Raw genomic sequence first — 16,634 nt, forward strand, 5'->3', positions numbered from 1 at the left:
TAATCAATTAAGGTGGGCTATTAACAGCAGAAGAAAAAAAAACTTTTGTAGTGATAATCAGGATGGCCCATTTCAAACAGTTGACAAGAAGGTGTGAGTAACAGTAGGGGGAAAATTAGCATGGGGCTATCATGCTTTCCTCCCGGAATGCTCGCGGCTCACCTTGGACCGATGGGTCCTCAACACCATCTCTCGGGGTTATACCCTCCAGTTTACTTCCTCCCCACCCAACCGCCCCTGTCCCTCCTGGGGGACCCCTCGCACGAAGCTCTGCTTGAGCAGGAGGTGGGGTGGCTCCTAGGACTAGGAGCGATAGAGGCGGTGCCTGAGGAGTTCATGGGCAAGGAGTATTACTCCCGTTACTTCCTTATCCCGAAGGCCAAAGGGGGGCTCAGGCCCATACTCGACCTACAGGGTCTGAACCAGCACGTGGTGAAGCTCAAGTTCCGCACGGTCTCCCTGGCCTCCATCATCCCCTCCCTGGATCCCGGGGACTGGTACGCTGCCCTCAATCTACAGGATGCGTACTTCCACATCCACATATTCGAGGGGCACAGGTGCTTCCTCTGTTTCGTGGTGGAACAGAGTCATTACCAATTTACGGTCCTACCGTTTGGGCTGTCCACTGCCCTGAGGGTGTTTACAAAATGCATGTCGGTGGTAGCGGCCTACCTCAGATGGCGGGGAGTCCAGATATTTCCCTATCTGGACGATTGGCTTGTCAAGGGCACCTCCTGGTCTCAGGTGAGGGATCACGTGGCGCTCCTCCTGTCCACGTGCACTGCCTTGGGCCTGCTGGTAAACAACACCAAGTCCACGTTAGTCCCGGTCCAACGCATAGAGTTTATCGGAGCGCTCCTGGACGCTGTGTTGGCCAGGGCCTCTCTCCTGCCAAACAGGTTCGAGACCCTGAAAGGTCTCATCGACTTGGTCACAAGGTTCCCGGTGACAACAGCCAGGGTTTGCCTGTAGCTCTTGGGTCACATGTCGGCGTGCATGTACATGGTCCGTCACGCCAGACTCAGGATGAGGCCCTTCCAGCTCTGGTTGGCCTTGAATTTCTCCCAGGCCATGGACAGGATGGACAAGGTCCTCACCATGCCGGACTCTGTGATCACCTCCTTACGGTGGTGGTCCGCCCCAAACAACATGCTCCAAGGGGTCCCATTCAGGGACAGGGGCCTGTCGCTGGAGCTGGTGTCCAATGCGTCGGACCTGGGTTGGGGGGCCCATGTGGGGAGCTTTCAGACCCAAGGCCTGTGGTCAGCTAAAGACCTGACCCTACACATAAACGTCAAGGAACTCGGGGCGGTGCGGCTGGAATGTATGGCCTTCTGCTCACACCTGGGGTGCAAGTGAGTCAGGGTCCTCACGGACAACGCGGCCTCGATGTTCTATATCAACAGGCAAGGCGGGGCCCGATCCTCTGCTGCAAAGCCCTCAGGCTGTGGGACTTCTGTATAGGCCACAACATCCACCTAAAGGCCTTCCACCTACTGGGCGCCCGGAACGAGAGGGCAGATCGCTTGAGCAGGGACTCCTCTTTGCAACACGAGTGGTCTCTCCTCCTGGAAGTGGCCCACCGGCTTTTCCAAAGGTGGGGAACTCCCCAGGTGGACCTGTTCGTGACTCGGCAGAACCGGCAATGCCCCTGGTTCTACTCCAGGGGCGGCCTGGGGAGGGGTGCTATCTCCAATGCCTTTCTCCTGTCCTGGTCAGGCCGGCTTCTATACGCCTTTCCCCCTTCTAATCAGCAAGGTCCTGGAAAAGATAAAGTCGGACAAGGCCTGGGTCCTCCTGATTGCCCCGGCATGGCCTAGGCAGTACTGGTACGGGACCCTCACGGGCCTGGCCGTAGCTCCGCCGTGGCCGTTGCTGCTCTGCCCGGACCTGCTCTCACAGGACCAGGGTCACTTCCTCCATTCCAACCTAGCGGCTCTTCACCTCACGGCGTGGCTGCTCAATGGCTAGGGGGAGAGGAAAGGACGTGCTGGGAGCAAGTTCAGTGCGTCCTCCTCGAAAGTAGACGGCCCTCCACTCGCCACGCTTATTTGGCAAAGTGGTCTCAATTTTCTAGGTGGGCGGCGGACCAGGGTGTCTCCCTGGTGACTGCCCCGATCCAGCTTATCTTTGATTACCTCCTCCACCTGAGGGCCCAGGGATTGGTGCCCTCGTCAGTTAAGGTGTCCCTGGCAGCCATATCGGCCTTCCATCCGCTGGTGCAAGGACACATGGTGTTTTCCCATTCTATGCCTGGCTGGTTCCTGAAGGGTCTGGACCGTCTTTTCCTGTATTCTAGACCCCCCCGGTTCTGCAGTGGGACCTAAACCTGGTGTTGTCTCGTCTCACGGGGCCCCCTTTTGAACCACTGGCCACGTGCTCCTGGTCTCACCTCTTGTGGAAGGTGACCTTCCTGGTTGCTATCACGTCGGCCAGGCGAGTCTCGGAGCTCAGGGCCCTGACCTCCGAACCGCTGTACATGGTCTTTCGTAAGGACAAGGTCCAGCTCCGCCCACACCCAGCATACCTCCCGAAGGTGGTCTCCGTCTACCGCATGGGTCAGGATATTTTTCTGCCTCTCCTCTGCCCCAAGCCTCATGCATCCAGTGAAGAGCACTGCCTCCACACGCTCGACGTGCGGTGGGCTCTGGCTTTCTACCTCGAGCGGATTAAGCCGTTCAGAAAGTCCTCGCAACTGTTTGTCGCCTCAGCTGAGCACGCGAGGGGCCAGCCGATTTCCACTCAGCGGCTTTCCAGTTGGATCACTTTGTGCATCTGTTCCTGTTATGAGCTGGCGGGCGTCCCCCTGCCACCCATTGTAAGGGCACACTTGACATCGGCTGCCTTCGTGGCCCACATTCCCATCCAGGACATTTGTAGGGCCGCCATGTGGTCTTTGGTTCACACATTCACCTCGCACTATGCAATCGTCTCCCAGACCAGGGATGACGCCAGGTTTGGCAGGGCTGTCCTCCATCCTGGGAACTTGTGAACTCCTACCCACCTCCAACCGATATAGCTTGGAATCACCTATTGTGGAATACACACGAGCAATCACTCGAAGAAGAAAAGACAGTTACCTTTTCCGTAACTGGTGTTCTTTGAGATGTGTTGTTCATGTCTATTCCACATCCCACCCTCCTTCCCCTCTGTTGGAGTTGTCTGGCAAGAAGGAACTGAAGGTGGGGGGAGCGTGCAGCAGGGAGCAGGTGCCACTCCAGGGGTCGCAGGGGGCACTCCCCCCTACGGGTACTGCTAGGGGAAAAACTTTCGGCACCCGTGCACATGGCGAGAGCACACACCTATTGTGGAATAGACATGAGCAACACATCTCAAAGAACACCAATTACGGAAGAGGTAACTGTCTTTTCCTCACCTCCTTGAGTGAAAAAACATGTCTGGAAATAGACTGTCTCTTTTGCAGCAGCAGACCTGCTGATGACCTGGCCTGTTTGAGTTCTAATCTATCAATTTTTAATTTCTTGTATGAACACAAGTTTTGAACTTTTAATGTCATACTAAAATCTTTCTCCTGGTATTTGCCTTTAGGGAGAATATTTGTTAAACTGTAAATTATGTGAAATTCAGTAACTCAAGAATAAACCATGAGAGGGAATGGAGTGTTTGCTCTGTCTCTAGTACATAGTGTATCATGAGAGGAGTAGAGCCTTTTTTGCCCAAGATGGAACAGCTTAGTACTATACCCTGAAATGCCTTACTGGGTTTAAAAATGTGATTTTTATTAAAAAAAAAAAAAAAAAAAAAAAAAGTTGGTGTCTTTAATTTTTTTGTCAAGAAAAATAGGTTATATTGGCATGAGAACTATATCGTCCCATGTTCAGGGATGATTTTTGACTTCAAATTATTTCTGTTACTGTGGAACGTATTGGAGTCTTCAGACTGTCATAATTTGTTTTAAAGTTGTCTTGACTGTCATTACAACTCCTCTCCTCTCCTTAACGGCCAGCTACAACTTTCCTTTAATGGTTCACTTACAGTGATGGTACTCCAAACTTTTCAGAACTTGTTTATAAAAATAGTTGAGTTGGTTTCCACCTCTCAATCACTTTGTAATAAGTGAAATTAAGCAGTAGGTGATGTACAATGGAAAGCTGAAGCCAGGCTACTGGTTGCTATTTGTAAACCATCCCAACCATTACTTTCAGTAGTGCCTCAGCTGAAGCCTCAAGTGAATGCCATCGTGATGGGTTTAAAAAATTTTTGCTGCAAGGAGCTGGAATTAGACTCTTACCTTTTGCAGCATAATATAAAACAAAAAAGCTTTTAACTCTGCATCAAATTCTGTAATTAAAGCACCCCTTGACTGTGTGCTGTAGTTAAAATATAACAATTGAATAAACTAGGCAATATAACAAATGAGTTGTTAAAAAGGAAAAAAATAATCAAAACTGGTTGTATGTTTGTTAATGTGTATTTGTAATGACTCTGCTCATTTTCATGACTGGTCAAGTTCTCTGAAATTTTTGCAGCAGATATAACTGATTTTTCTTCTCTATAGTAGAGAAGTTCTTCATAAGAATCGATAACTGATTACACAGTTCCAGGAGTGTATTCTTCCTGGAGAAATGGGCTGCAATATTTCCATTGTGTTGATTGTACTTTTTCTCTTCTAATTCCAGGGATGATCACATCAAATTCTTCTGCTTTCAAGTTATAGAACATCAAATTAAATTCAAGTGAGAAACGCTTTTCTTATAGTAATAGTATATAGAACAATTGTTTTCCCACTCACATTCTGTGCAAAGAAATTAAAAGCTTTATCAGTAACATTCAAAATATTTTTACTTTTAAAAAAAAACAAACACACACACACACCTTGGAAACTTGGCTTATGTTATTACTTTTTAAAATTGTAAAATTATTCTTAAATAGTGGGGAAATACATTCATAAATAAATGTGATTTGCTTCAAACTATGATACTTTTATTTATGTATGTGTTTTATATATATATATATATATATATATATATATATATATATATATATTTATATATATATTTATATATATATTTATATATATATATATATATTTATATATATATTTATATATATATTTATATATATATATATATATATTTATATATATATTTATATATATTTATATATATATATATATATGAGAGAGAGAGAGAACATTAAGGTTGCAAAGTGAAGAACTCAGAAGTTAGGAAATGCCAGATTTATGGTTGTTTATGCAATCTTAATTTGGCCCAGTTGTGTATATGTGTTGTGATACAAGCTTTAATTATGTGTCCACATTATTTTTTCCACAGGACCCCTGCCTTATTAAATAAATGAGTAGTTATTTAATATATGTGTTTATCCTCTTCAGTGTGTAGCCCCAGTTTTTATTTACCGCACACCATTCAAATCCTGTCCTGAATGCAAAATTATGTTGTCCTGGATGTTTCTGTGGTGCACTCTCCATAAATTAATGAATGGTTATGAAGCACCCCAATATTACCTTCACAGTGCTCCTGTGGAAATAGGTATTATGATGCCCATTTAACAAATGAGTAAGTGAGGCACAGATTGCTTAAAGCCAAAAATGTCAATTAATGTTGAATGCCCAACTACTTCCCTGGTTTTCCAGAGTTCTTAGCATTTTTAGAACACATATGTCCAAAGCATAGCTCCAGTTGACTTCAGTTACAGTTGTGAGCACTCAGCACTTATGCAAATTTGTGCACCCAGAAAATGAGCAATACAAAGTTCATGACCAACTCTGAAAATCTTCATTTGAATGACTTGCCTGGCATTACATAGGAACTCTGGCAGAGGCAGGCATAGAATACAGTTGTTCAGATTAGCATTCATTTGCCTTTTTTCTGAAACTTTCTTTTACTGCAATCCCCTGCCTCCTTCACAACATGCCTCCCAGTTTCTGCAACAAATGAGGCGGGGGGGGGGGGGCTACAGACAAAAGCCTCATTCAGTACACCATCCTGGTTGTATGAGGCTGGGGTATTGTGGAAAACTTGCTTTTGACTGTTTTTCTTTTAACATAAGAAATTACATTAAAAAAACCCAATTTAAAAAAAAAACAACCCACCCTGAAAAAACAGAAGTTCCATCTCATAGAACCATACTGATCCATCAGTTTGGGTTACCAGCAGGGTTTGGATCTTGAGAGCCACAGCATAGACCTCTACCACTTGAGCTAACAGAGTAACTGGTAGCTGTTATTCTCAGTATGTGGATCAAGCACTAAAGGAAGATGAGACATTTTGCCAGTGGGTTTTACAGCTATTGGATATCAACAGAGGAATGTAAAGACTCAGAACTCCTGGGTTCAATTCCAGGTTTTGGTGCAGGGGAAAGGAGAAAATGACACTTCTCTAGCAGACTCCCCTGTCTCTGTCCCTCTCCTCATCTGCTGCCCCTCCAGGTGCCTGTCTCCCACTAATTGTCCTCATTCTTTCTACCTTCTGGTCCTGCAATATCTGCTCCCCAAGTCCTTGTGCTCTTTCGCTTCTCTCTCCATTGCTCACTCTCTGCGTTTGAAGTCAAGCTGCGTCTTTCTCTTTGCTGTGTCGGCACCAGCAGTGGGAATATTGAGAGCACTGTTGTTCTGGTGTCTGGTGCTATAGGGGCCTGGAGCAGCACTTGCAGGGAATGTCCTGCTCAACACTTTGCAGTGACAGCATGGAGCATGCTCGGTTGTTTATATGGGGATGGCATATGAGCAGTCCAGTCACATGTAGGAGCTGCAGGGCGTTTGAGAACCTTTGGAGACCTTAGCAACCAAACTCTGTGGGTATTTAGTGAGTATATGCAAACAACGATTTTTCAAATTCTTATAGCTCAGACAAATTCAAGCTTTTTTTTCTGCAGAAACAGAAAAAGGCACACCCCTGACACCAGGGTGACCTCCCTGCCAAATTTCAAGTATCTGTTTGAAAGGATGAGGACCCTATAGCTTCTTAAAAAAAAATCATTATAAACAACTCATTAACATGGGCAAAATAACATTTCCCCTTACTATTGTAACCAGAAACAGCTGAACCATTTTTGCTGAAATGTTCTAAAAAATCAGCCTAAAGTGGACACCTGGGATGGAAAACTTCAGCCCAAACAGTTAAAGTTTGGCAAGGTTATAAGCAACTGAAAACAGGGTTTTCTAATGGCCAGACAACCTTAACTGTAGCCGTTGCTATGTGTGCTGCCCATAATGATGAGTCTCTCTACAAAACTTGGCAGCAGGAGCCTAGGAAGTGGCCAGCAGGGGCCAAGTCCACTCTTAATAAATTGTATTATGGGAGATTATGACTCAGTTTTAAAGGTTGAATCTTGCCTGGTTGTAATACTAAAACTTTAAAGTAATGATCTGTATACAATTTACCTTAAGATATGGAATTAATCAGGACAAAACTGAATTTAGTAACAGAGAGCAATGACAGTGGTAGTTGAAACTACCCTTCGGTCCTTCAGTATTAATGTCAAATGGGATAACTAATGGCTTTGATGTAAATACAATATTGTAATAACTGCTCACAGTTAAGGAATGACCACAATTGAGACAATGAATTTTTAATGTAAAATTAAATTGCATTAGAATCTTAATTAAAAATAATAATCCCAGTCAGCATGGACAATCTTCTTTTTTTTCTTATAAGTCTTAAAGGTGATATTAGAAGACTGGGAGGAAATGTAATTGTGTAGTAGAAAAACTATGGCAATCTGACACAAACAAGTAAAATTATTCCCATATGGTGCAGAATGGCTTTCATTAAATAAATTGCTAGAAAGTATTTTAAACTTTGACTTAACTCTAATATGCAAACAGTTAAGAGAATTCCTTCTGTGGTAAGATTGTATGTAGATTGCACAGAACAGTCTGCGTATGAAGGCAATTCAGATGTCTAAGTAATTTAGCTTTTGCCTTTTTAATCTTTGGAATAGAAGTAAGCAAACTAATAAGATATAGGATCGTTTTGATCTGAATGATTTGTTTCAGGTATTCTGAACTTACTGAAGTCCAGCAGCAGCTAATCAGGGAAACACTCGTAACGTGGCTACAAGCTCAGGTAAATGTTTTTTTCTTTTACAGCAATTAATAATGCTCAGCAGGCTTATTCAAGGTTACTAACTGGTACCAGATTAAAGGTTTGAAACTAGGTTTAAAGCTTGCTTCCTATTTACCCCTGAAAAAGATAAGCAACCTGATGGAAAAATGTATTCAGACATATGATTGACATTCTAATTCTTCAGGTTTTATATTTTTTTAAAACGCTTGTGTTGAAAACAAGTTTGTAATTGTGCTTAAAATAATGTTTAAATTCTTATCTCTGCTTTTATTCCTATTCTATACCTCAATTAAGAAATCAGTTGTGCCAATTCTTTTGGAGCATTACAGATTTCCTTTTTAGGGATATAACTCAACTTCCCCTCTTCTTTCATTGCCTGAAGTTGGAAGCATCCTTCTTCCTCTTTTGGAGACTCCTGTCCATCAGCCCTAATTTCTGGCTACTGGGAGGGTGGGAAAAAGTCCTGTAGAGACAAAAAAAAAAAAGATTACTTAGTCCATCTGTTTGACAATGCACAATACATCTCTGGTATATTGAGTTAGTAGTTTGTCGGGTATAGCTTTAAATGTCAAGCAAGACAATTTCCAGAATTTTCCTAGGGATACTCTGCCATGATCAAATAGATCATTGCCAAGAAGACTTTTTGAATGTTCTCTTAACTGCACTCCCAATTATGTCCCTTTGGTTCCTCACTAAATTATTTCTCTCCCTTCTTGATACACGTAACCTTTTGTAAACTATTATCCAATACCACAGTGATAGGCATGATATAAATGCCTACATAGAACCCATCTTAGTCATCACTTAGCCAAACTCTAAATATTTTAACTCTTAATTAAATCTCTCCACTTTTGCTGTTCTTCACTGAACTCCTGAAAGAAGGTGCAGTTGTATCGTGGTCTATTAGACTCTTATTATTTTATTAGAGATTGAAGTTAGACTTATGGGGTAAATGGCAGGATCACTCGTCTTTCCTCTTTTGAAGAGATATTCCACCTTTCTGATTTCACCTTCTCTTCATTGTAGACCAGGCACAGGGGCATACTTCCACCTTACAGCAGTTGATACACATTTATTAGTTAGTGTTCATTTTGCTCACCTCTTGCGCTCTCTAAAATTAGTTATAGCAAGTGAAATGCTGGTCAGTGGCATCCAGTAGCTTGCTTGAAGTCTGCTAATATGGGTCAGTGTACGTAGTTAGTTGTTAGTTTTATTTATGTTGTGTGAAAGGCTGCTACACGCGTAAGGAGCTTGTGAAGGGAGATGAGGAGAAAAATGTATAGTAACAGAAGGATGGGGGAATTGGGTACCTGCCCAGTTCGTTCTCTGAATAAAGGAGAATTGGGAGCAGCTTCTCATCACCTGCAAAAACAGCAGCCAATTGGGGTGACAAAGCACAAGTTGAGAACCAAGTGTTTTTTTTGTATTTGTAAAGCTCTTTTTTCCCAGACCATCAAGATAGCCAAAAATTACATGATTTCCTTTTCTCAACTGCACAGAGTACCTTTGTCCATATCATATAGGAAGAATATTGTCACCTAAATTGTCTTTAAACTGAATCTTTTTCAAAAACCTTAATAATGTTTAAAATGTAAGATTGGGGGGGGGGGGGTTGGGGGGAAGGTGGTTTTTTTGTTTGTTTTTTGTTTTTGTTTTTTGCACACTTGTTGTATTTCACATAACCTGTATGACCGTGAAATGGGAGATGGTGTTTGCGTTGACTAAGTACAGGGGACAACCAGATCAGTCAGTTATTCTCTTCTAATGTATAAAAGAAATATAAAGAAAATATTCTATTTCTTCCAGATGCTGAATCCCCAACCAGAGAAGACTTTTATTCGCAACAAAGCAGCACAAGTCTTTGCATTGCTGTTTGTCACTGAATATCTCACAAAATGGCCCAAGTTTTTTTTTGATATTCTGTCAGTAGTAGACCTTAACCCTCAAGGAGTAGATCTGTACCTCAGAATCCTTATGGCTGTTGATGCTGAGCTGGTAGACCGGGATGTAGTTCATACATCAGAGGCAAGTTGTCATGTTTTTTATGTTGCATCATATTAATATTGTTTGGGGCTTAAGGACTGTTCATCTTATTTGCAACAAAAGGGATTCTGTTTTTCACCAGGAGGATTCTGCCTTAAAAGAATTACAGGGTAGTTTACATTCAACAGCTGTGTGTATAAAACTTTATAAAAACCTTTTTTCACGAGTTCTTAAATTTCAATTAAAACAACTAGTGTTTGAATTTAAACAAACTCAGTAATGTTTGTGACCCCGTAACAGCAGCATTTTGCTTGTGCATGAGAAGTAGTGTAGGAAGTCTAATGGACTGTTGTCCACTTGATGTTTTTTAAATTGGTTAATTTTTAAAACGTTCTGGTTTCTGATGAGGCATCACTTATAAGTCTTCGTATGTTTTTTTTTTTTAAAAAAGGGTTTGGAGGTCTTTCTGCTTCCCTTTTTGGCATTAAGTGTCTTTTCAGAAAAGGAAATTGCTGACTGGAAATTGTTTTGAATTATTGTATGAAAGGAAGGGGAAAGGAAATAAAACAATGTATTGGTTTTGCAAGCAGACTGGAAAAGTAGGTGCAGTTTGGGGCTACCAACTTTTGAGTAAGCTTTTAAAGTTAATAAGCAGTAGGAAACAAAATAAGGAAAACAACATAAATGTGGATTGTGAATATTTGCATCTTTCAAGGACATGAACTGTTCCAAGTGTTTACATTGATAGTGAATGTGCAAAAGCTACTAATCTATAGAAAGATGAACATGTGCTCCTGCTGTATTTATAGGAGGCTCGCAGAAATACTTTATTAAAAGACACCATGAGAGAACAGTGCATTCCAAGCCTAGTGGAGTCGTGGTACCAAATCTTACAAAATTATCAATATACTAATGCAGAGTTGACATGCCAGTGCCTTGAAGTAGTTGGAGCTTATGTCTCCTGGATAGATTTGAGCCTGATAGCCAATGAAAGGTAAGGTTTCTTTTTCATTAGAAATCTTTGCCTTTCTGATAGTATTTCTGTATGCAGTCCTGTCAGCGGCATGGTAATATGATTTACAATAACCTATGTCAAAAATCTGTTCTAGAAATAACAAAAAAAAATTGTGCCACCCAACTTCCTGTTATAAGTAACTTTTTAATACTTGCTGATTTCTCAGCAGTGGAGAGCGATTTCACAGAGCAATGTAAGCCATAGTGTTAGATGGGTCTGACTACATCTATAAATGACACACGTTATTGTCTAGATCTACAAACCACGTGCACTATATAGGCTTTTAAATTTAATTTAAAGTGAAACCACATTGTAAGTAGGAAAACATACAAATTATATGACTTCGCTTACGCATGTGGTGATGTCTATATATTAACTTGTTTTCACCTTTCTAGGTTTATAAATATGCTGCTAGGTCACATGTCTGTAGAAGTTCTTCGGGAGGAAGCATGTGACTGTTTGTTTGAAATTGTAAATAAGGGAATGGACCCAATTGATAAAACAAAACTGGTAGAATCTTTGTGTCAAGTGTTACAGTCTGCTGGTCTCTTCAGTATTGATCAGGTTAGTAAATTGATATTTTGGAGATAAGTCACACAGCTACATAAATAAGATTTGATGATCAGGGGAATAGAGGGCCTATCTTCTGAGGGGACTCTAGAAGAGCTTGGCTTCTTTAGTCTAACAAAAAGAAGGCTGAGAGGGATATTGCTGATCTCTCTAAATACATTAGGGGGTAAGTACCAAGGAGGGTGAAGAGCTATTTAAGGTAAAGACAAAAACAAATTAATATCAACTGGCCATAAACAAATTCAGACTGGAAATTAGAAAGCTTCTAACCATCAGAGGAGTGAGGTTCTGGACCAGCTTCCCAATAGGAGTTGTGGGGGCAAACAATTTTTAGGAGAGAGCTGGACAAATTTGAGTATAGTTTTATGTTGGGGTTGTTTGTGATGGTAGGAGACAGGGCTCAACAGCCCTGGGGCTCACTTCTAGTTTGTCTTTATGTTCCTAAAGCTCATGCTTTGGGGTTTCAGCTGGCCACAGGCAGGGGTCCAGAAGGGATATTTTTGCCTCCTTGTATTTTGGGAGGGTTTTTTTACCATCTTCCTCTGAAGAATCAAATATGGCCATGGCTAGAGATGGAAGATAGTTGGGGGTGAGCCAGTGCTCTGAGGTGGGAGAGACAGACGCCCCCTGGTGGGTGGAACCAGGAAGACCTCGGCCACTATGCTGGAAGTGGAAGGTTGGTACAGGAACAGGAAGTGCAAGAGGCGGGCCCTGCAGCTCAGATAAGCAGGAGCCACCGAGGGAGACAGAGGCTTCCAGTCCGCAGCTGGAGCTGGAACCCGTGGAAGACTTCTGCTGTCCCGAGGACACATCCCAGATACCCGAACTGCCAGGCACGCTCAATGCTGAAGAGCTGCTTGGATTGCCACTGGCAGTATGCCCTTGAGAGATGGAGGACGACCCGGGCTTCAGGTACACCCTGATGGGAGGAAGTGGTCCAGGGGCAGCCGTCTATGTGGCTACGTTGCTGACTCTATGTCAGCACGTTGTGGGCGGATCCCTGCGGACCCAGTGGCAGAGTGTTAGAGCCCTGGGCTGGGATGTGGCGGAGTCAGGTAGGCCCGCGTCCCCCTACCCTCTGCCACCCCACTTTTTGGGCTGGCAGCTTCCCCACTTCAGGCCAAGAGACCTGGCCTAGTTTACGTCCAACAAGCTAGGACCATAGATTATTTGCTGGCGGTCAACCCCTGCCGGCACCTTAGGCTCTCTATTTGGTGCCCCACCCTGCCTGAAGGCCTGGGCCTCTGAACTATTTGTGGCTCTACCTTGCCTAAGGGTTGGAGCCAGAGATAGTTGACTTCTCCCCTTTACTTAGATTGTTGTTTCAGGAGCATGTCAGCAAAGGGGCGTGGCCTCCTTCAGAGACTGACAGTGAGGGAGAGCCATACCTGCCTACTTGCTTACAGGCACCAAGCATTCTCTCAGGTGTTTAGCTGGCTGGTTCTTGCTCACATGCTCAGGGTCTTAACTGATCATGTGGGGATTGGGAAGTGACTATTAGGGGTGTTTGCCTTTTTCTGCAGCATGTGGGTATAGGTCACTTGCTGGAATTATGAGAGTATACCTCAATCACTTCCCTGCCATTGCAGGGGCCTCGGGCACCGGTGCACCTTGGTTCCTCCTATTCTCTACTTGTAGCACATAAGTCTAGTCAGGGGTGGCAGGTTTGTAGAAATTTTGGAGGTGCCCAGAACCTGCCCCTGCAAACTCTGCCTCCCCCCCAAACTCTGCCCCCCACCTGCCTAAGGCTCTGGGAGGGAGTTTGGGTGGGGGGAGAAGGTCTGGGGTGCAGGCCCTGGGCTGGGGATTAGGGTGCAGGAGGGGTGCAGGCTCTGGGAGGGAGTTTGGGTGCAGAAGGGGTGAGAGGTTGGGCTCTGGGATGGAGTTTGGGTGCTGGGTGCAGGCTCCAGGCTGGGGCAGGGGGTGGGTGTGCAGGAGGGGGTGTGGGGTGCAGGCACTGGGATGGAGTTTGGGTGCAGGCTCTGGGCTGGGAGTGGGTGTAGGAGGGGGTGAGGAGTACAGGCTCTGGGAGGGAGTTTGGGGGTGGGAGGGGGTGCGGAGGGAGGGAGTGCAGGCTCTGGGAGGGAGTGTGGGGGTGGGATTGGGTGCAGGGGTGAGGGCTGTGGGGTGGGGCTGGGGATGAGGGGTTCATGATGCAGGAGGGGGCTCAGGGCTGGGGCAGAGGGTTAGAGTGCAGGGGGATGAGGGGTTTGAGGCATTGGAGAAGCTCAGGGCTAGGGCAGAGGGTTGGGGTGCAGGGGAGGTGAGGGCTCTGACTGGGGGTGCAGGCTTTGGGGAGGGGCAGGGATGGGAATGAGTTTGGGGTGCAGGCAGGCTGCCGTGGGGCTGGGGCCAGAGAGGAGGACTCCCCCCTCCCCCCCAGCCCTCTCCCCGCCGGCAGCAGTGAGCTCTGGGGGAGGGGCCCCCATCCCACTTCTGGCAGCACACTCACCCTGCACTACTGTCACTTCTTGTGCTCTTAGGGCCCCTCTCAGGTCCAGGAAGCTCCCTCGCCTCCCCTGTGGTGGGTGCTGGGGTGGTGGTGGGGGGTGGGCTTCCATCACATATGCTCCTCCTCCCCTGCTGCTGCCCCTCACGGGGGATGGGACTGCCCCTTGCCCAGTGTGGGGCAGGAGCGGTGACTGCGGGCAGCGGGGGCTCCTGTGCTGGTGGAGGGTCCCGCCAGAAAAGGGAAGGGTCTGAGGCAGAAGGGCAGGGTAAGGGCAGCCTGCCCTGCCACTATTGTATGGGGGGCACTAGGACCCTACGGCAGCAGTTGATGCCGGGAGCCAGCAAAGCAGGGTCAGCTCCAGGGCAGGTGTGCCAGGGCAGCAAGTAGGACTGGGGGACACTCGGGGGAGGCGTGTGGGGGTGGCAGTTGGGGCTGGGGGAGAGACCCAGCCCCAAACATTGGTGGAGCCGGGCCCTGAATATTGATGGAGCCCAGGCACCACGGGCCCATACAACTCGCCGCCCCTGAGTCTAGTTTTTTGTGGGCTGTAATACTTTAGTCTCATTTCATTTGCGGGGTTTAATGTGTGGGAGCATGGTGGTGTTGCTGCCCTGTGATGTACAGGGAAGTCAGACTGGATGATATAGTGATCCCTTCTGGCTTTGAACTCTGACTCTAACATTCTTCTCCCTGCCTCCCCTTGTTTATTTTTTTCTCCTCCTCACCCCCCCCCCCCATTCTGTACTCTTCTAATTTATCATGTCACGTGTGCCTATTTCCTCTCACATAGGGTTTGAAAATGTTACCAGATGCTTAATAGCCAGAGAAATAAACTTACTAGCAAAAGATGGACTCCCTTTTGTCAGAGCAATGCTTAAATGAGAACCTAGCCTCCCATACCCAGCTATAGAGAAAGGAGAAGATGCTGCAATTCCTGCTCAGGTTTCTGTCATTGAGTCTCCAGATTGTAAGTGTCTGAAAAACTGGACGCCTCCCCCTATTCCTCCCTGGCTGCTTGAAGGCAGAAGGAGCATTGCCGCTTTCTGTTCCTCATACCCTAGACTCTAGAACAGAGTTTCTCAAACTTTGTGTCTCCATAACCCCATTTTGAGACTTACTGTTTTCTGTGACCCCAGACAGTAACCTAGTGACCAAGGAATCCAAGTAATTTGGATGCAAGCTGTTCCTCCATCTGATGAGATGCTCAGCTCAACCATCACCAGTGTGGGAGGCTGAATAATTTTGTCAGCCAAGAACTAGCAAAGCTGTGGAAAGGATTCATTGTTTGTCTTCAAAAGATTATTCTTCCAAAAAACAATTGTTTTCATGAATACTTTGCTTTGATCACGAAGGTAAAGGATGTGAGCTTTCCTTGCAGACCTGTATTCAATTTGTTCAGTTTCTCAAATGTGTCTGAAATAGGCAAGAAGGCACATCTTGCTTTGGTCACATAGAAAATTCAGTGAATTCATTCTTTGTCCATTGCGTAGGCATGCAGCTTGTCTCAGTTGAAAAAATTGTCCCAGTACTTTTCCTCTCAAGAGCCAATGAGCTTCAGTGTGGAACGTCACATCATGATCAGACCCCATGTCTTCACATAGTTTTCCAAAAAGGCACGTGTGAAGAAGCAAACACTTGATGTAGTTTACAATAGACGAGACCTGCTGCAAAATTTCACTTAGCTCTGGACTCAAAGGTTTAGATGCCTTTTGTTCTCTGTGAATCATGCAGTGAGTCCACACAGTAGACAGAGCAACTTTCTTTACCTGTGCACTCAGACCTGCTTTGTGGCCTGCCATAAATGGAGCTCTGCATGATGGGATTTTGCACAGATGATCACATGGGATATTTTTGTCTTGCATGTAACACATCAAGCATTCAGTATGCCATCTCGTGTCTGGAAAGATGGAGGCCCAGAACAGAAAGTCTTAGAGAATTGCACCCTTCCATGTGCATTTCAGAAAAGCCAAGAAATGTGCATCATGACCCTCTGTGCTCACATCAACCTGAAGAGCAAAAACGTGTTTTTTCAGATGTTTTCCCTGATCTGCTGCTATCATCTCAATCCTTCGCTTCACTGAGATGTTGGAGAGTGATCTGGCTTTGCTTGTTTGCCTCGCTTTCTCCACACATTTTTCACCATATCGATTGCAGCTGTCAAATCCAAGTCTCTCCGACTGTGTGAGGCTTCTTGGCCTATGCAATGTGGTAACTCACCTCAAATGATGCTTTTTTGAGCATGGTCAGAGACTAATATGGCTTTCTTGAATTCCACTTGTTGATGCAAAAGTTCTTCTTTTCAGTGCTGGAAAATGACCTTGATTTTCCTGTGTGTTCCTTGTGAAGGATTTCCAAGTGTCATTTAAGTTTATTAGGCTTCTAGCTTTCACTAGTTAACACTGTGTGACATAACAGCCATTTTGGCCTTTCTTCATTCTTGACGAACACTGGTGAAGCCCTACTCAAAGAAAGCCGTGTCATATTTGCAAGCATGTGTCTTGCACTCTTGGTTTTTTTTGTTCGTAATTGCATCACTAGACTTACTGCTGGAGGTTGAAGCAGATAC

At 45.0% G+C, this 16,634-nt stretch overlaps 1 protein-coding gene across 1 annotated transcript in view; it reads left to right on the plus strand.

Moving 5' to 3' along the window:
- The window catches only part of XPOT (exportin for tRNA), a 73,957-nt gene that overhangs the window by 21,239 nt on the left and 36,084 nt on the right, over positions 1-16,634 (plus strand). The window contains exons 4-8 of the mRNA XM_065412718.1: positions 4,641-4,697; positions 7,979-8,048; positions 9,855-10,073; positions 10,841-11,025; positions 11,442-11,610. Of these exons, the coding sequence (XP_065268790.1) occupies positions 4,641-4,697; positions 7,979-8,048; positions 9,855-10,073; positions 10,841-11,025; positions 11,442-11,610 (700 nt within the window). The remainder of the gene's footprint in view (positions 1-4,640; positions 4,698-7,978; positions 8,049-9,854; positions 10,074-10,840; positions 11,026-11,441; positions 11,611-16,634) is intronic.

Source organism: Emys orbicularis, chromosome 1 (assembly GCF_028017835.1).
Source record: "Emys orbicularis isolate rEmyOrb1 chromosome 1, rEmyOrb1.hap1, whole genome shotgun sequence".
NCBI lineage: Eukaryota > Metazoa > Chordata > Testudines > Emydidae > Emys > Emys orbicularis.